Here is a 20,377-nt window from a genome sequence, read left to right on the forward strand (position 1 = left end):
ATGGCCTTGCACAGCATCCATAAACCTCCTCTTTGGCTTTCCTCTTCTGCCGCTTTCCTGCATGGCAGAGCTCTGAATCTTCAGTATCCTTGATCCTTCTCCCAATATTTGTAGCCTACTTATTTCAGTCTTGAAAAAATGTAAAAAGTAAAACAAAACATGCAACATGTGACTGACTCGTGTAAAGGCCTATTATAGCTCTGGTCCATGGACCAGGCTATAGGCTACAATACAAAATACAAAGGATCGAGTGAGTCATTGATTCCGTTTGGTTAAACCTTTATCATATTATAAATGTATTTTTTTCATAATTAAAAATCATATTATTTTATTTATTATGGACAGTGACAGTTATTGAATCACAGTCAGCACGATCGATGGTCCCTCGATTCCCTCCGGGCTTGCTTGGCCACAGCCAATTAATAGTATTGTCGTTTCTGCCGTTTGGCCGCTTACCGTATACAAGTTACAACATCATGCCAAATACATGCCAGGCATATTATAGCCTATATGCCAAATACATCCACAATACATTGATGGTGAAAACGTAGCAACAACAATCACCCACCACCAGAGGGAAACATAACCCACCTTGATTAAAAAACAAGCATCTGTTTTTGAGCAGATGAGTCATCAGATTTCCTCTGCTGATTCTCTGATTAGAAGTCAGCCTCTCAGTACTTTAATTGAACAGTAGTTTCATAACAGCATACAATACAATAGAGTAGACTTCTGCAACAGAAGAGAACACAATGGTTATTCTATTCTGATCTTCCATCGAAGACCTGAAAGTTTAAAATGTCTTCAGCTGAAATGCAAAGGTCACCATATCTGTACAGGCCATCTAAACTTCTCAACTGAAACTCACTGCAGAAAGATGTGTGATATCAAGAAATCAATGATGCTTCCACTATACTAGTGAAATTCAGGATGATAATAATAGAAAGCATGGATTCTTCTGGTTCATTAATTTTAAGGCCCTTGTAACCCATGTAAACACGAATATGCACACAACACGTGTGCGCGCGCGCGCACACACACACACACACACACACACACAGCTTTTTCAGAAAAAGAGAGAGAGAGAGAGAGAGAGAGAGAGAGAGCAAAGCAAAGGAGGTAGTTGAAAATGTTCTTTCCCCTCATGTCTCATGTGGTGGAGAGCTGAGCAGAGAGGATAGGGGGCGCGGCGGGGCTTGGGGCGGGAAGGTTTTCCCAGCCTTTGTGGGTGAGGCCTCTATACAGTTGTTCCAAATTCCTGACGCTATAGTGTCTGGCTGAACGGGTACAGATGGTAACTGGGTGCTCTTTCTTTCCCGGCCCAGTCACCCTTGAGACAGATATTCCCCACAAACAACTTTGTGCAAAGCAAGTGTTGTATTATAGCGGCCTATAGTCCAAAAGGTTGAGCCTGTGTTTGATCTAAAATGTAGGCCAATGATGGGCAGCAATGCCGATCATAAAGACGAAATTTGGCTGAAATTAAATAATAACTTAATATTCTGGAAACACAGGCTTTGTTCTGGTTTAAAGTAAACTTAAGTGTGTATAGAGTTAAAGTGTGTTCTCCTGCACAAAGACAGTTTCTAAAGGAATTAGCCATGCACATCGCATTGTCTATTGCTCTTACAGTACATACTCTATTGAACTTATACATATTTTGCATGTGTGTTCTTGTGTATCTTGTAATTTAGACCAAGTATAAAGTCAGACTTTATGTATAGCAGACTGTATAGTATACTATCAGCATGTTTCACATGTCAGTTGTGCTTCACAGGGAGATCTTTTTTAGTATCACAAGAAAGCAAGATACGAGTAAAATAATGTTTGCTGGGCAAAATGTTGATCTCTTAATTTGTGAGTTGGCAAGCCTTTTTGTGATAAAAGATTGATGTGTCCTGTAGTCACTCATGTTGCATGCATCGTCTATAGAAATTCCTTTGAATGAGCAAAATGGAGATATGAATGCGTGCAGAGATTCTTCAGATATTTAAGTATTTTATTCGTGGAAAGAGTTCTATTGTGCTCTCGATAATGACAAAAAAAAGTGTCAGTAAAACAAGTTAAGAGCAAGAAAGTTTTCTCAGCCTGCGAGATTCTTTCCTCATAGAACAATATATAATTTATATTGTTCCAAATAGCAATAAACATACTGTATATCCTCGTTTGTGACATGGAATCTGTGTGAGACAGTGAAAAAACAACAACTTGTAGCAGTAGTCAAAATATCAATGCACTAAAACAAAGTACAAAAAAGACAAAAAAAATGAGTCCACCACCAAAAGAGTGCAAAAACTAACATGTTATTCTTTTTAGAAAGCAAGCAAAGGGATCATTTATTTAGAAACTTTATTTTGGATTTTTACAAATTTGTGTAAACTGTCAAATTGATGTCAAATTCAAGCCCCAAAGTATAAAAACTGTAAAAACCACATATATAAAATAATGACAATAATCACTGTTTGCACCCGTTCCACAAAGAGAATACATTTACATCTCCCATCAAAAGGTCTTTACTCTAATCTATCTGATTTCAGAGGCTTATTTGCTTTTAAAAACAAAAAAAACAAAAACAAAACAAAAAAACTGGAAGTTGCATGATCACGATTTTGTGATAGTTAGTAGACAGACTGTGCACATCTTTTGTTTTAATCTTTTTAGTGGTATAGGTAGGATAGGTCTTTATAAAAACACAATTTGTTTTTTCTTTAGCAATTAGCACCGTTACTGTGATTTTAATTTAGGGATCAGCACCTTTGTCCCTCTAGTTGCGCGACAAGGTGATCTCGTACTGCTGCTGGTCACTGGAGCTTAGATGACCATGTCCTTGTCCACATCCTCTGTAAACACAAAGCAGGTGCAACACTCATGAGCATGATTGACCAGAAGTCATGACATCAATGTACAGGATTGCTGGTATTTACCTCAAACAGCATCAAATTACAGCATTTTCATATTGCTGTGTTGGATTGAACATGTGTTAGACTCTAATGATCTTTTATTAGAATTGGACGGGATGATTTAAATCGCGAGTTATTAACGTTTTAAGGGCCGTCTAACAGTTAGACGGCTATAATTTAATGGATTAAATAACCCTGGGCAATTAAGAGTGTTAACCTATAAGGCAAAAACATTTCAAAATGACATTATGCTTTAAGTAGCATGTGACATGTCAAACCGTCATCACAAATGTGATGATGAGGTCATCACATTTTGCAGGTGATGATGCGGGCATCACATTTGGGCACATTTGGGTAAGTGGCTATGGCCAAATTTAGTTTTTTGTTCAAAACTAATGCTTGAAATGGTTCAGAATGATGAAAACCCATTTGTTTGACTCGTCACATGCTACTTAAAGCATAATGAAATGTAGAAATGTTTGCCTTATATGGTACCCCAACTTTCAACCCCTGAATTTACCATGATCCACTAAATATGTCATTGACAATTGTGGAGGGGCGCTAGCCCCTCTTATATTCAGCTATTAGTGTAGATTTTAGTCTTACACAAACATTAAATTCCCATTGACAATGCATGGAGAGTTTTACGTCAGTGTCATAGAAAATCGGCTTAGTGTCTATTTCACGTCATGTCATGTACGATGGGAGCGCCCCTCACTTCACACAGGTGTAATTTTTAATGTTATTTGGATGATAAAAAACCTTGAATGATTGTTATTGCAATTTCATTTTGGTCACGCCCCTTTTTAGCTTAGATTGACTGGCCTAAATGTGTCACAGCTTGTAGTCCTCAAACCTCAAAGTGAGTTTGCAGAGAATGGCAGACTTTCAATGCTTTTTGCAATAGGAGGTTTGAATTATGACAAAAATAGGTCTATGATTAACATATTATGTAAATTTCACGTTTTATTATATGACACAAATTAAAACATGTTATTGATGTTAATATCATAAGCCTTTGTTAGCCACAGAGCTTATTTTCTTAATTGATCCAAAATCCCATTTCCCACATGGAAAACCTAGGATTAAATCCATGTGTTTACATCAGTGATGTGAGGTCAAAAGGAGTGAATGCAGCAAAGTTAGGCTACATTCTTGCCTAGGCAGAAAGCCTATAATATCTCCCTCGGTCAGGGGGATTTCACTTTGCATGAGCGGTTTTTCTTTTTCAATGCAGGTGACCTACTGTATGAGACACCAGGATGCTCCAATAACACTAGGTTGAGCTCTATGTTGAACACTTTTGAGAGGCCTTCAACCCATAATCCCATTGCTAATAAACTCCCAGCTGTGGATTTATACTTACGCTCCTTGATGCCAAAGCAGTTGGCCCACTCCTCCAGAGCAATGTATTTGTCGCTATCAGCATCACACACTTCAAAGAAGCGAGTGGTGCAGTGCTCCATGGGGATGAGAGGAGCACGCAGGGGGGACAGCTCCGTGTGGGTAAGGTAGCTGTTACACAAATTCAGTAATTAGTATTTTGCATTATGGGACATGCGCATTTGACTTGTCAAATAAGGGATTTCCATGCCGGAACATACCCATCGATGGGGTGCTGGTCGAGCTGACCGAACTGCCAGTGGACAGGGAAGATGTACATGTTGTAGTTCTTCTCAAAGTCATGGGCCAGGAGGTCCAGAGAGTGCTCACCAGCCTGCAGCCTCTTCTCATTCTCAAAGATCTTCTTAACCTAAAAGATTGGACAGAAAAAAAAGTATTCAAAATAAAGGTTTCATTGAAGAACACTGGCAGTTTTGGAGGAATTAATGAATTAATACCCGACAGTGAATGTGTGAATTAATTAGAAATCTACTGTGTGCTACTGTGACCTACTGACCCTGAGCTTCTGCTTCTCGGTGAGCAGGTTGTTGTCCTCGTCACGCTCATACAGGGTCACCAGCACATTCTTCAGCCAGTCCCTCATGCGCAGGGGAAACTCGCTAAGCTCGATGTCCTCACAGGGCTCAATTACTGCAGACAGACACATTTGGGAATCAGAAAGCATGTTAGAGCAAAGAAACCTCCTTCTATTGTTCTTCATGGTTCTGCTGTCTATTAATGGTACTGAACCTGGCACATTCATGTTTCTTGAGAAACAAGAATATTGTCTGGACAATAATGGCACGGATGGCGGTGCTTTTAATGTTTGTTATCTCGGTGCAAAATTCCAAACCCTACACGGCTTGTGCTTATAAACGCGGCCTCGCTTCTGTGGCCAACGCGGAAGTGCCTCTCGCAGTTTCTTGGCAGATAAAGTATCACTTTAGACCGTGACGAAGGTACAACATTCGGCACGGCAAGTCGCTCACTTTAGCTTTCACAGCGCCTCCTTGCACAAGTGCACTGGCCAATCACAGCACGTCCTTGCACAAGCCATGTAGGGTTTCGAATGAGGATATCTATGTATTGAAGCATTTCATTTGTATTAAATCACATTGTAAATGTAAATGTTGTTCTGCATGGCTCAAATGTAAGTTGAACATTTCACTCGATGGAAAACCAGCAAGGAGAAACCAAGGTAGAATGAACTGCCAACTCAACTACATGAAACTGAAATACAACGTAAGCTGTGATTAAAATAAAAGGACGTTCTTAGCCTTTTCAACAGCCTGAGATGAAAAGTGAAGGCATAAAAGTCTGAACATGAATAGTTTTCTTTATGCAATACAGAAAACCACCCTGATCTCCATTTGAACCTTTCTAGCCTCAGGCCTCATCTTCTCCACACAATAAGGCTCATCTCAAGAGACATGTTCAGTTTGAACAGTGATTGGAAAAACGTAGCCTGCATGCTGAAACGTGTTGTTCCACCTCTCTGTAGACTCCTGCCAGGCAGGCAGGCATTAGAGCTACAGCCTCACTGACATAGCTGCCCGTCAATCACTAAGGTAGAAAAATGTCAGCTAGGGAGAGCTTTAGTGAATTCAGAGCTAATGCAATTTGAGGGGGTGCAATGGCTGGGATAGAACCACTCCACTGCAGCCATCGTCCGTCAGCGTCGCATCATCATCAACGCAGGGAATGTTCCCCTTTTAAACAATGACGGGTGCTCCACTGCCGACGTTAGCCTGTGTGTTGCGTTGCATTCGCCATGGTTCCTTTTTTCGACGCTGTCCAAACACCACACGACGCAACACAGTCAGTGAAGCCCGGCGTAAATACATCACTCCAGTTCTCAGACCTTTACACTAGCTCCCTGTCTGTCACAGAATTTATTTCAAAATACCATTGTTGATTTATAAAGCATTGAATTGTTTAGGGCCAAAACATAATCTTGTGATACAGCATGAACCATCCAGACGTCTCAGGTCATCTAATCGGTGACAGGTTAACTTTATATCCCCAGAGCCAGAACTAAAACATGAAGGAGTAGCTTACAATTGTTACGCAACATACAATTACTTCTCTGTTTGCCACTGTCTTCGACTGAGTTCTCTTTTTCTCTAATCATTTCTTCTGAACTGAAATTGTATCCTCTTGTTTTCTGCTTCATTTTAACCTATTTACATTTTTAATTGTATTAAAATATCTTTACATAATGTGTAAAGATAGTGTGTGTGTGTGTGTGTGTGTGTGTGTGTGTGTGTGTGTGTGTGTGTGTGTGTGTGTGTGTGTGCGCTCGCACGAGCACGCGTGTGTTTGTGCGTGTGTTTGTGAGCTCACATTTGCAGGGTCCAATGTAGTCGAGGTGCAGCTTGTGTCCCTTCTTGGTTCCCTCCAGGGCGCACTTGGTGGCAAAGAAGTGACAGGAGGAGTCATAGGTCTTGTTGTCAGTGCCACAGACCTGGAGAAGAAGGAAAGGACAGGGATGGAGAGGAGACAGCCAGTGAGCCAGGCAGGGATTTTCACATTTCTATCTAGCTTTGTATACAGCAGTGATCCTCAACCTGTGAGTATCGGGTATGATATGTTATGGTATGATAAATGCACAAAATGCTGGATAAAAGAGGCTACATGTGATGGAACTCACATGCTCGAACTCATTGACAGCTTCGGGGCAGGTCAAGTGGTCCTGGCATACACACATGGGGTCGTTGCTCTCATCTACCTCACACACTTTGCCCTTCTTGCAGTGGTGGTTCAGGCAGGGGTCTGAAATAAAGGTAATCCACGGAGAAGAATTACATGTGTGATTTATTTTTTATTTGAAAAGGGCCGATGTGCATGAATCAACACTCAAACATGCACCCAAGCGTAGTTTTCATCGACAATGCCTTTGCCTGATGATGTTAGGCATCCTTACATAATAACACAAATACAATATAATGGTAACAATGAACTAAATTGTAATTATAGTTAACATAGTTTAGTTAACATCATAGTTAAGAGGGGAAAGAAGCGCACTGTAGACACACTGTGGCTAACAACACTGTATAACCTGATGTTGGATAGAAGAGTGTGGAGGGCAGTAGTCCTAAATTAACATGAGCGAATAAAATCCAATAGCAGATGATACAGGTACAGTACAGTATGAGTACGAGTACAGTCATGTTAAAGGTGAATAAAAGGCATTAGAGCCCACACAGTATGCCACTCAGCTGCTATGGAGTTTGTTGCCAGTGCAAAAAAATATCTGAGATAAACCATGTATCAACTTATAATAGGCAGACAGTTTTGTATTTATTATTTGATGGGGTTTTCAAAGCTAAGCAATTACAGTATACTTCTTTAGAATAATGCCAATGATACAAACTGAATGGCTTCTTCTTGTCTGAAGTTGTAAGTGCTTGTTTGTATAATGATTCCATTAGTTTTAAGTGGGCTGTAGTGTAGGGTGTACATTAGACTGACTTGTCAGACACTATACTGCAGGTGATGTGGGAGAGAAAGTGTAGCTTTGCTACCTCAGTCGAAGGCTGTTTCTGGGAAACCTTAAATTTAGCAAACTGTACTTTTACTTTATTACAGGTCCTATTTGTGAGGTTTGAATATACATAATTTGTACTCCTAAATACTCAATTTGTATTCTGAGGAAAATCCTAGTCTCTATGCAGATAAGAACATCTTGTTCTGACATACCTTGCAATGTTGTGTGTGAGCGTGTGAGTGTGTGTGTGTGTGTGTGTGTGTGTGTGTGTGTGTGTGTGTGTGTGTGTGTGTGTGTGTGTGTGTGTGTGTGTGTGTGTGAGAGTGTGCATGCATGGCTGCATGCGTGCGTGCATGTGTGCGAGAGAGTTCACATTTGCAGGATCCAATGTCCCCTCCCTCCCTCTCTCTCTCTCTCTCTCTCTCTCTCTCTCTCTCTCTCTCATTCTCTGAAGACAGAACATGTGGCTGTGCCCCCGCCATTTAAAGCCTGGATTTTACTGATTCATACAGGGTGGAATATATAATTATAGCCCTCTCCTCCGAAAATCTATCATTATGGCTTTTTGTCTTGCCAGTCTGAGATGTCTTAAAAACCCAGCAGTGCCTCACTGCCCAGAGGCCCTGGGGTGGCAGACGGAGGAGTGAGACGGAGCTAAATCAAACTGCTGTCAGGATACACTTGTTTGTATATCTGTGGAAGATAACACACAGACACATTTTATGCCTGGTGTGTGTGTGTGTGTGTGTGTGTGTGTGTGTGTGTGTGCGCGCGCGTGCGTGTGCATGTGCGTAAACCGGTCTCACCCAAACACGGTGAAATAGCACGGATTGGCAATTCGGTCTAGAAAACACACCTAGAAAAACCCCCAAATCCGTACATTTGTGCTTGAAGTTTGTGCTTGAAATGTACTGTAATTCTGCAAACTGTTAATACATATTTCAATCAATCAATCAATATTACACCAAAGTCCTCTGTGTGTGTGTGTGTGTGTGTGTGTGTGTGTGTGTGTGTGTGTGTGTGTGTGTGTGTGTGTGTGTGTGTGTGTGTGTGTGTGTGTGTGTGTGTGCACGGCACGCGTGTGCGCAATTGCGCATACAGTATATTGCATATAAATATTTGTGTGTGCGCACAATGCACATTTATGAAATCACTTACTCTCAGCAGCAACATCCTCCACAACCTCGATGGCCTCGTCAAACTCTTCTCCCGTCTCAATCTGAACTGGGTTGGCTCCTACCTCAGGGTCCTGGTAAGAACAAGAGCAGGATAGAGAGGACAACGGTCAAAACATACAGAACATAATTATTGTATATATAGCACTACAAACAGGACTGCCCATAACTCTGACATTCCATTACTCCGACTAGGGTTAGGGACAGTTAGTAATGCGGCGAGTCGGACCAACGTGCCGTCGACACGGAATAATGCTCTGTCGGACAACAAATTAAAATGTAGGCTACTGTAGCGCAGACAGTACAGTGATAAACACCACAACAACAATATTCAGTAGATCTGATCATCACAACGTGATCCTTTGCAGGGCTATTTCTGCCCCCATTTCTCAAATGACGTCCACTTACACCTAACCGCTTAAATGTCCTTGGTTTCCTCAAAACTGAAAAAAGGGTGGAGAAAAAAAAGAAAATGGAACCACTAAAGAGGGGCTCCTCCCTACAGGCCAAACAGGGTCTGGGAGAGAGGAGGCGGCAGCCCGAAGTTAGTGTCCAACAATAACAAGCAGCTGGTTGCACATGTGGTGAGGCCATGAGAAAAAAACGAAGCTAATGGCTTCCGGACTCGCTGTAGGACTAACACACGGCTAAATTTAAGGCCTGTGGTATCTCTGGTCCCTCTGGACCTCTGGAGCAGGAAACGGTAAAGGCTTTCACATGAAAGCTTGCCCTGACACCAAAGCTAACTTTGTCACAGAGGGGAGTTATTTTTTTAGAGCTTTTCGGTTAAAACAAAAAAACTAAATACAGAGCTGCATGGCAGCAATTAGAGGTGAGAGATGGGACATCTTATGCAAAATATGAGCTGAAGCACACGTCATGCTTATTATCACTAAATATTTGTTTGTTTTTTTACATATGTTTCTCATTTGGCAACACTATTTAATTCTCATAGGTCCCGTTAACCATTGAGTCATCTCTTTAAGCAGCTGCAAGGCTCAACGGTATGCCAAGAAGGCCAAATAAAACAAATACATGCGCATGTGAGGAAAGGAATTTTTCGTGTCGTGTTTCCCAAAACATCTAAATCTTTGTGCCAGCTGTGCTTTCCAAACCTTGTGTCTCTATACTTCATTGTTTTATGTTCTCCATTATATGGCACTTTGTTTGTTTGGATATGCAAGGTTTCCACCTGACAGCGACGACAGAAAGGGTGAGGCAACACAACACAAGTCTATTTGAAAGTAGAATGACCGCAGCTGCACTGGGAGAAAGTACTCAATTGTTTTACTTAAGTACAGTACTTAAGTAATTGTACTTAGTTACAATACTTTCCACCACTGCTTCCCTGCACCATACTACGGTATGTGTAAGTATGGATACTGTGGCTGTGGTATGTTGCTGCTGCACCATAGACACCAATGTCTGTACATTGTTGGTGACGTATCTCCAAATGTGTTTTCAGCGACCTGGTCATACAGTGTGTGCCAGATTTAGGTAGAGCGGCTCAGAAAGCACGAGCGTATCAGGAGCCTCAGGAGGGATCGGACTGACCTCCTCAACCAATGGCTCCTCATCAATGATGTCCTCCTCAGGAATGATCTCCTCCTCCGCTACTGGCTCTTCCACAATGGGCTCTTCCTCAGTCTGAAGGGATTTTACGTGCGCACACACACACACACACACAGTCGCACACGCACAGTCACACGCACACGCACAGACACACACACACACACACACACACACACAGTTAGATAATCACATTCTTGCACGTGGTGAACACACGCCCACTTGTGGACGCACACAGGAAAACCACTTGGATTGAAGGAACACATGGAAAAAACAGTCACTATGACCTCATATATACACAGACACGTGAGGAAGCACACACACAATGAAACAGATACGAGACGGACACACGCAAGCACAAACGAGATGTATAACTTACTGGAGCAGCCATGGCGTGGCCAGCCAGGCACAGAAGGAACACAAACCACACCCTCATCTTCGATGTCTGTCAGAGAGGAGACACAAAAAGGAACAGTTCAAGTATCTGCTTTGTTCTGTAGTTTTTTGTTGTTGTTTTATATTAGTTTTTGTGTAATTTGGATACACCATGTTATGGGCCTGTCCAGCAGGGCATTTGTCACTACAGAGGCATCCCTTGAGGGCACAGTGTCTTGCAAATAGGAGCACATAGAAGCCATCTCATGTTCAAGCATGTCGGGAAGCTTATAGGCACAGCATCAGTTTTTCCCCACTGGAAGGCCACCCCCTAGCCCAGAGCACACATTATCGTGCACGAGTGCGTGTGTACGTCTGCACACATTATCGTGTGAGCACGTGCGTGTGCATGGTGTGTTTGAGGCTGTCGAAGAATGTGTCCACCAGAGGGTGCTGAAGTGGCCCAACTATGCACACCTCCACATTATTGTCTCCACGGCCTGTTATAGCGCCACCAGGGGGCAGACTTTTGAAAAACACATTTTGTTCCGTCCAAAAATCCCGCAAATCGATACACAGTATTTCTATCATGGGTTCAAGACGGATCTGTCCGATATTTCAAAGTTTGCAGGATTGGCCCGTTTTGAACAAAAAGCCTTTTCGCATTGGCCTGTTATAGCGCCACCAGCAGGTGGATTTTTGCAAAACACATTTTTGAAACAAAATGCCTCAAATCATCCAATTGCCATCCAAGGCATAAGAAGAAATGGCACCCAATTCACATTGGCCTATTATAGCGCCACCAGGAGGCCACAACCTGACCTGCCCTGGTGGAGACCTGTGCCCCAAGGGGCACTTTATCTAGTTAAATTTGCAGCCGTGCTGGATCCAACAGGCAGCCCTTCCTTTTGTTCGGAAACCTGGAATAACCTCTACTTTTCAAGCGTGAAGAGACAGCCACAAGCATGCAGACATACTGACATCAAGGCACAATACAGTACATGACACATTTTCTAGTCTCACAATGGATTATGGACATGATCCAATTCCTCGACAAAACACCCAGTGTCTGCCTTTGTTTACTTGCAGGACTTGGTGAAATTGTGGCTGTTTATATTTTTGCTTCAAAAATATATAATTTCTCTCTTTGTATAGACTTCTAAGCACCCCACTCAGTTAGAGGACTCTTGTCGGGCACACCGGCTTCAGGCTACTCCAAATTAGGTTGACTAAATTAACCAAGTTTACATTGAATGCTTGAGATTGGGAACAGGGTTCTTTCTTTGCGAGCTAGCACCTCCTGTTTCTAATGTACATGACAACCAAACACCGGCACGTTTTTCCATGCCCCGAGGAACGATACAATACAACCACATTTACCACCTTGTTTTAGCCAGAATAGACTTACACTCCCACTGCAGTTTCTGGATTCGTGTCACACTCACAAGCACCTGATTTCGCATGGACTTTAGAAAAAAAGATTAGCCTATATCGACCAGCATAAGACCTGAAGTCCGCCTGCATCTTAAGCCTATAAATACTTGGCTGCGTGCTGGTATTACACACAGAAAATATCAGATCGACAAGCTCAGGCTAACTGAGGCTTTAAAGAACCCAGGCATGGTGGAATGCCTGTAACTGTAGAATGCCTCTCTTCGTCTCCCCCTCTTCTCTCTGTGTGTCCATTGTTCAGGGTCTGATATACTATCCCTGTCTCTTTTCCCCATCTCTCTCTCTCTCTCTTCAACATGTCTCATCAAAATAAGGGATCTTTTGTTTTGTAGTGTCACATGCACTCCCTCTTCCTCTACTTCTCTCCGTGTCTCTCTCTACAGTATCTCTCCCTGCGTCTCACCCTTTTGATTCGATCTATCTCTACTTCAACTCCCTCTGTTGATGTCTCTCTCTCTCTCTCTCTCTCTCTGTTGTGCCCCTCTCAGTCTGTTCGAACCACAGATCCAGAAACGTTGTTTATCCTGCGGAGATGAAAGGGCCTGAGACAGTGCTATGTAGGGCTTTTAAGAGTGATCCTATCAGTGTATCAGGGTGAAGTTGAGAGCAAAGATCAAAGCAATTACTGTCCTATCATTTGCCCCATTTCATAATGTCATCAAAAAGAATGGGAGCAACTTCTCAAACTATACCTACACACACACACACACACACACACACACACACACACACGTGTGTTTGATGCAGGGGGAGAAAAATCTACCCTTTTAGGAGAAACACGTCTCCAGAATAATCTGCAGAACCTTTTGTGAACATTGTCACAACACGTTTGAGAATTACAGACTTAGTTGGGGAGATGAACGGAAACTGCAGGGCACTTCTTAATACCATCGCCTCGAGGAGAAACATATTGTGACATTTAGAAAAGTACATAACATTTAGCTGATAGGTGAGGCCAGGGGGGACCTGAAAAATGCAGGCCCCTCTTGACATGAACCATCCAAATAGGTGAACATGTTTAGACAGACACAGTAAAAAGGGTAAACTTTGCATGTAGTTACCTCAACATTTAGATATTATTTACAGCATACGTGTTCTGGCTGGCCCTTGAGCAACATAATTGAAGGATCCCTCGTTGACCTTGTGAATGAACGCCATAAAACTTGTATGTTGCACTCTGGGTTTGTGTTTTGCTGCAATTCTACGCAAATGTTCTACGAAATGTTCCTTTGGCGCAAGTGTGGTGAAATTAAAAGCAGACAAGAACGTGTTGACAACTAGAAGCAATGGCATTACTTCTGTATTTAATTATAGACTAGCCTGACTAAGGGACTAAGCTTGTATGGCAGTAACTTAATTTCACAACAAACACATTTTATCCCCCCCTCCCTTCCCCCCTCTCTTTTTCTTCAAAGGTGAAGAGAAAGCTCCTTGTGTTGGCTAAGGAGACGTCACTGTCTGTATAGTGCCCTGCCAGGCTCATCATGGAAAGGAAAGAAATAAAAACAGGTGAACGGTGGGTGTACTCTGTACTCATCTCCAGACGGAATAACATTTACAACAGGCATCTACACTGAACTTTAACCTCAAGCATTCCGTTCTGGTGCCGATGTGCACTATACTGCAATGTGCCTTTGAGGAAGGTCATTGCTGCTAGTGGTCCGACTCTTAATAGTGTCTCCACCTTTGGGTAAGATGCAATAGCACATCAGGCGAATGACAGCGTCACTTCACTCAAGTGTACAAATGCACACTATTGGCATGCATTTACAGTACACTGACTGCATTGTATGTACCGTGCCGTGTGTCATGTGTCAAAATGACTTTCCAGTTGAAAATCAGGTATTTTCAACAGAGCAACACATGTAGACGTATTGCATTAGCCCCGGCACGGACACAGACTGCAGAAGAGACTTTGACAATGGTGTTCAGTGTTTGTGCACTGCACATAGTGTAGGTCAGCTAGGCCGTGAAGCCTCGACTGGGCTCGGACGTGGAAAAGTACAGCGAGCTTGGCAGAGCACACAGACAGGACAGTGACGTCTAGAAGTAAGCCAGCACAAGGAACGTTCTCTCCCCCTTTGAAAAAAGGAGGGAGCCTAAAAAAGAAATAGGTGTTTTGCTGACAGGAAATCTTGGAAAAACCACCCCCTAACAAACAACTAATAAGTAGCATGTCAGACTCAGAGAGTTGTGGAGGGGTCAAGGTAGAGCAATCAAGTATTAAGAAAAACATGGCCTCACCTCCTAAACTGTCATCTCAGTGTTTGATTTGGAGGAGCACGGTGTCCCCGTCTAATTACTATTTTTTTCCTTTTTTTCTGTAACACATTCACTTTTTTAGATGATTCACCTCCTCACCAGACGAAAAGCTAACGGTGCTCGGCACGACAGGAAGGGGCCGGACGAGGTGACGCAATAGTAAAACAAATTGTTTTATTTGGAAAGCGGCACTCATAATCAAACAGGGCAGAGGTATAAAGGAAACTTCAGACTCATAAAGGATCCCTGTTTTCCCCTCCTCAAAGGTATTTAATTTGGGACGTTTGTTGGGTAAGCAAGCAGCTGTGGGGTGTAAAATCCCTGATGCACGAGAAAAACAACTCCGGAACGGATCGGTGGCCCAATCTCTATATCTCTCTTTCCCTATCTTTCTCTATGCATCTTTCCCCATCTCTCCTTCCCACTATCGCTCTGTTTTGCTCTCCCTATCACATTCTCTTCTCTATAATCTCTCAATCGCTTTCTGAATCCCTATATCTCTCACTGTTTCTGTCCCCTTCCTCTTTCCTTTCATTTCCTTTAGAGGGAATGGGAATACAACATTCTTGCTGTTCCCCGGTGACACAACAGGTGGGTTGGATGCCTGGGAGGGAGGAAAAAAGGAAAACACTTGCTCCAGGAGACACAGCAGGTTGCAATCTGTCTGCTCAGATTCACAAAGTCCCCCCCAGCAAATACGATAGGCAAACACCATATGTGTGCAGGGGCTATAAAAAAAACCCAAAACAACTTAATATAGAGACACAGGGAATAGGCTCTTTCTGTGCATCATGCTGCGTGCTTATTGTCACTTTCAATGACACGCAATTCTGCTCCCATTGAGATCATTGAAGGCTTGATGAAAGGTGAAACACTGCTTAAGTATTAGACTTGTTGACACGTTATTAACCACTTAAAACCTACATACTTTATTGACTGGATTTAATTGCTTTAAATTGACTGGAGTCCCCTAGGGTTCTATATTAGGCCCCATCCTTTTTCTCCTCTCCACCAAATCTCATTGCCAAAAATAGCAGATCTACAACCTCACAACATGTTGCGTTGTGATCTTCCATTTTAGCTGATAGTTTGGCCCAGAATAGGGACACAAAGTTTTATGTGTCATGGTGAATTGTCTGAAAAATCCTACCGATGTAGAATAGATTACCTACTTTTATTTCCATTTAATTTGTTTTGCGTAAATGTCTGTGGAGAATCCCACAAGTTGCTGAGGATCCATAGCAACTAGTAATAAACCCTGCTACCACCATCGCATCTCCTTATTCAAGCCTGGGTAGCGAGCAGAGTGATTTTCACAGTGCTCATTCCACAAACCCAGTTCATAACAAGCCATAGGCTATCGTGGAATGCATGCTTTCCTGAATAGCAAGGCCTTGAATCCAAACTACACTGCACTCTTGTAACGATATACCTGAATGACAAACTCGTTCTATGGGGATTCCCCAAGTAAAGGGTAGTTTTGTAAAGTCAGCCTAACAATTCACTCCTGTCATTCAAAGTATTTTAGTGCACAAAGCAAGTAAGGACAGGCATTAAAAAGGGATAAAATAGAGAAATAAGCTCGCCCCTCGAGTGTCAGCGAAGGTTAAGAAAAGTGAGCGAGTGGAGCTACAATATGTAATCCGAGTTGTGTGTCACCTGACCTCTGTTTCCCCCATCCCCCACCTCCCAATAGGGAGAATGTATTTTTCTGTCAGTCCTTGGCTTCCTAAACTGGATTGTGATCCTTTGGCTTCAGGCAGTAAACAGAATAGTGCACTCCGTGCCAGTTCCCTCTGTAAGTGGATAATGTGCATTCAGCATACCCCCTCTCTGCACAAGTTAGCATTTGTTTCTCATCCTTCTGCTAGTCAGTAGCCAAAACAAAACATGTACACAGAATGCACTTGTTTGTCTGGACAAGTTTGTGTTGCAATTCACTTTTCGAAATTGTCACTGTGCATTTCTCTATTGCAATTTATCAGGCATGCATGCCCTTCATCAGTCAAATGCATGCATTGTCATGTCATCGTCACAATATGTGGTGTAAGGTTACTTTGGAATAAAAGTGCCTTTGTCATCCACACTGACCTATCCCAGTCTTTTTGTACTCAGCTGGGACCTCAGCCAGCCTTCTCTTCTTTGTGCACTGTGAGCAAACCAATCGGAGCCATATAGCATCAAACCCTTGATTTATACTTGATTGTGTGCTGTCACGCACTGAAAATAGCCAATCTACACGTTGTGAGCTTGCAAATAGGATATTTTCTGTGTGAAGCTAAGTCTAAATCACCCTTTACTTTAGTGGGTGGACTTTTCAGATCTCAAATGTATTTAAATCACACATTTGACCATTTGGCACCAGTTTTAACCCAGAATGGTGTTTCCTATTGAGCATCACAATGAGTGTAATCTTCTAACCCTAGTGGTGCAGGTGATAGGATATTATACTGGACTGTCTGCAACACAGGGACCACACAGATAAGAAGGCGTGTCTGAGGCAGGGCAGGCAGTACAATTTAACCATACCCCTGTCCTGTCCTGTCTGCCATCCCTCCTTCATGTCACACCCTTCCCCCCGGCCTTCCATCCAGCTGTGAATTTACACCTCCGGCTCAGCAGGGCTGCAGTCCAGGGAATTCTGTCTCTTTCTCTCTCTCACTTTGCTAACTCAAACGTTTATGCCTGGCATGTCCATATTATATCCGAGTGTTTGCTCTCAATCCATTCTCTTTCACTCCGCAAGCCCCCCTCCCCAAGTTTCCGTTTTTGTATGTCCATGTCAAAACCTCAGAGCAGCCCAAATCGGAGTACAATCCTTCCTGGATTAGAGTTTAGGCTGCCAGGCAGGCCATTTCCCAGCGTCCCATTCTTGCCCTGTCCGACTTCAGTCCTGCCACCTCGACAATGAGTCAGCGCTCAGCATCCTTTTCTTTCCATACTGGACTCGGCTAACTTGGGCTTGCCAAGAGAGAACAATGTAGATGAGACAAGCAGTGGAAGATGCTTCCAAAAAGATGCTTCCCAAGGATCATGCAGGGAAAACCTTTTTTTTTTATTTATTCTGTACAAATAGAACTTGTCTCTCTTTCCCAAATGAGCTCTAGCCACAGAGCAGATCCAAGCTCACAACATTGTAAAATGGGACAAAAAAGCTATGAGAAGTCTAGACTCCTGGGGGACACCGGTTAACGAAGTTTATAGGGTGGTTAAATAATTCACTGGTATACAGTAACGAAATTCAGTCAACCACCACCAGTTTGTATAGGTGGAATGGAATCTGCTTTAATTAGAGCAAGATGTCACTGAATACACAAATAATGTTTGTCACCAAACAAACCCCCCCAGCTGTTTTGTTCTCTCTCTTCCTTTGTTTCTCTGTGTCTCCCGTTCTCTCTCGTCAGTCTGTAAATATGGCCTGAGGTCTTGACAGTCCCGCGGCAAAAGCCACTGACATCTGCACAATCTCACAAAGCATTCAAACAGCTGGTAACAAATTGCCTTGGCAACTCACATTCCATTCCAGAGCAGAGTGATGGGAGTGTTTGGATGGATGGAAGGAGTGATATGTCTGAGAAACTAGTCCCTTTCCTCTTGGTTGAATCCAGTCACCCTCCCCCTTCTCTCTCCGTCTCCCTCCCTCTCATTCCTAACTTGGTCAGTCCCCTCCTCCTATTGCTTATGTGGCACACAATACCTCCACATTGTCCAGTTGCAGTACACCGACAAATCATTTTCATCTTGTTTGCAACACCAAAATGGTCAGATTCCCTTATACATCAAATTCATTCTAAGGGAGTGTGGTCCAGGAAGAGTTTGGATTGTCAGTTTTTCTGCTCTCAATCGTTAATAGCTGCAGTGAGGGCAGGGCACTTACTGTATGTCACCAGACAAACTATGGAACTTTGTTATCTATGCCTTCGAGTTAGAATACTCCAATGCCAGTCACTTTGGCAGTTACAGTAACCAACATGATTTCTGGGTCCCCTTGTCTTTTAAAAACATTACTTTGATAAAATAGTGAAAGTCGTTATAGCTGCTTTTGGTACTGTAGGTACCAGCAAGTCTTAAGACACTCACCTTTAGACTGTTGTGTCAGAAGAACTTAAGCACAAAGAGGTGAATGTTGAAGTTATACTTCAGGTGAAAGTATAACTACTAAAACATGCACTTTTTACAAATTGTATTGATACAAAGAATTGCAACTTTGCATGTTGTTTTAATTACAGTATTTCAAAAACCCTAAAACGTATGTTTGAAATGTCAAAAACATAAACAAAAACAAAACAAAAGTCCTGAACAAAAGTTATTGCTTGTCACTATATCATTCTATCAAGTCACTTGCAAACTTGTACTAAATGCTTTACATGCTAAAGCTCAAATACACACAATCATCAGTGCTAATTTATCCATTTGTAACTCAGAGTGAACAAATGTGACCAAATGGACCTGTATTGTTCACTCTGTGTTCAATTGGATTTTGCTGTGTATACACACTACCCAGAGACAAAACGATGGACCACAATGGAAACAATTCGGCCATTCTTATGTTTTTATCCTTTTGAATTCATTTTCAGTAAAGTCTCAGTCAGTCAGTCAGTCATTCAATCAATGGATGGATGCAATGAGGAGCCCAGTGGCCTTACCTTTCAGTCACAGAGAGCAGATGGAACTGGAGGGAGAAGAAGTGAGCTCTAGCAGGGGCCGGATCATCTAACTCCTAAACAACTCAACACACACAAGACATTTGCAGTGGGACGGACAGTCTCCAGCCCCCCTACCTCTGGCTCCCCCCTCCTCGGGTGGGCTGGGCCTAGAGATTAACTCTATGCTTCCATGATCCCAAATGCACCTCTGGTGAAGCCATACCCAGACCGTTTTCTTTGCAGTTTTTGGCAGTTTCTTTTAGTATTCTTTTTATATATTTTAACAGTTTCAATGGGTCATCTGATCTTTACAGAAAAATTAACAATCAAACAGTTTATGCTTATTGACCAACTGATAAAGGCATATTGAAAATGGTACTAACTGTGTCGCCCAGTTAATAGTTTTTGTATTGAGTTGTGCTTGAAATGTACCTGCCTATTCAATCATTCAATGTCATGAATTTTGACCTTATCTGCTTGACCCAGTGGTGAAACAATCATCTGTGTAAGCATATTGACTGACGTCTGTGCACGATGATACGTGATGCATGTTCTGTTCCTGTCCTGTCCTATCTGCTAGGCCCGTCATGTCCTAAAGGTACCAAGGATCATGGGAAAACCTTTTTTGTTTTTGGAGAATTCTCACAGGCTCCATTCTCTCATCAAATACATTAATAATATAATTATCTCGATTGGCTGACAATTGTGTCACTTTGTTACAAATGTACAGTTTTGCAAAACCAATATTGTTATATAACAAACTGGACTACCATGGTTTTGGATAAAATGTACTCAATATAAGACAGCTCCTTTATTAGGCAATATGCACATGTATGCAGGTCTAATTTGCTGTCTGTGAGCTCAGGACAGCTACAGCTCGTTGACTAGTAGTCTGAACTTGCCGTGCCCGTTGCTACAAACACAATGTGCATCTGTTACTGTTCGCTGCTCTGATACAGAGCTATATTACCTGTCATTGGCATGCAGGACCTACCAAGCCAAGGTAGATGCAACGCAGAGGGTAGGATAGCGTCTCTGAGTTATCTTGGTTTGAATTTTGGATAAAAGTGAAAAGACAAGCTGGATGCAGAGTCAGATAATACACACAAAGGAAGATACAATGAGGTC

General features: G+C 42.4%; 1 protein-coding gene across 1 annotated transcript; it reads right to left on the reverse strand.

Annotated features, from left to right (window-relative positions):
* Positions 1-2,332: 2,332 nt before the first annotated feature.
* sparc (secreted protein, acidic, cysteine-rich (osteonectin)) lies at positions 2,333-19,367 on the reverse strand. Its single transcript, XM_080774140.1, has 10 exons — positions 19,250-19,367; positions 10,894-10,959; positions 10,500-10,592; positions 8,929-9,019; positions 6,934-7,055; positions 6,627-6,747; positions 4,801-4,934; positions 4,505-4,653; positions 4,267-4,415; positions 2,333-2,840 (listed from the first exon to the last, which is right to left on the reverse strand). Exons 2-10 carry the CDS (start codon positions 10,948-10,950, stop codon positions 2,812-2,814), a joined length of 945 nt encoding a protein of 314 aa, XP_080630266.1. The 5' UTR covers positions 10,951-10,959; positions 19,250-19,367; the 3' UTR covers positions 2,333-2,811.
* Positions 19,368-20,377: the final 1,010 nt, after the last annotated feature.

This window comes from Protomyctophum bolini (assembly GCF_963924005.1).
Source record: "Protomyctophum bolini genome assembly, chromosome: 10".
Lineage (NCBI taxonomy): Eukaryota > Metazoa > Chordata > Actinopteri > Myctophiformes > Myctophidae > Protomyctophum > Protomyctophum bolini.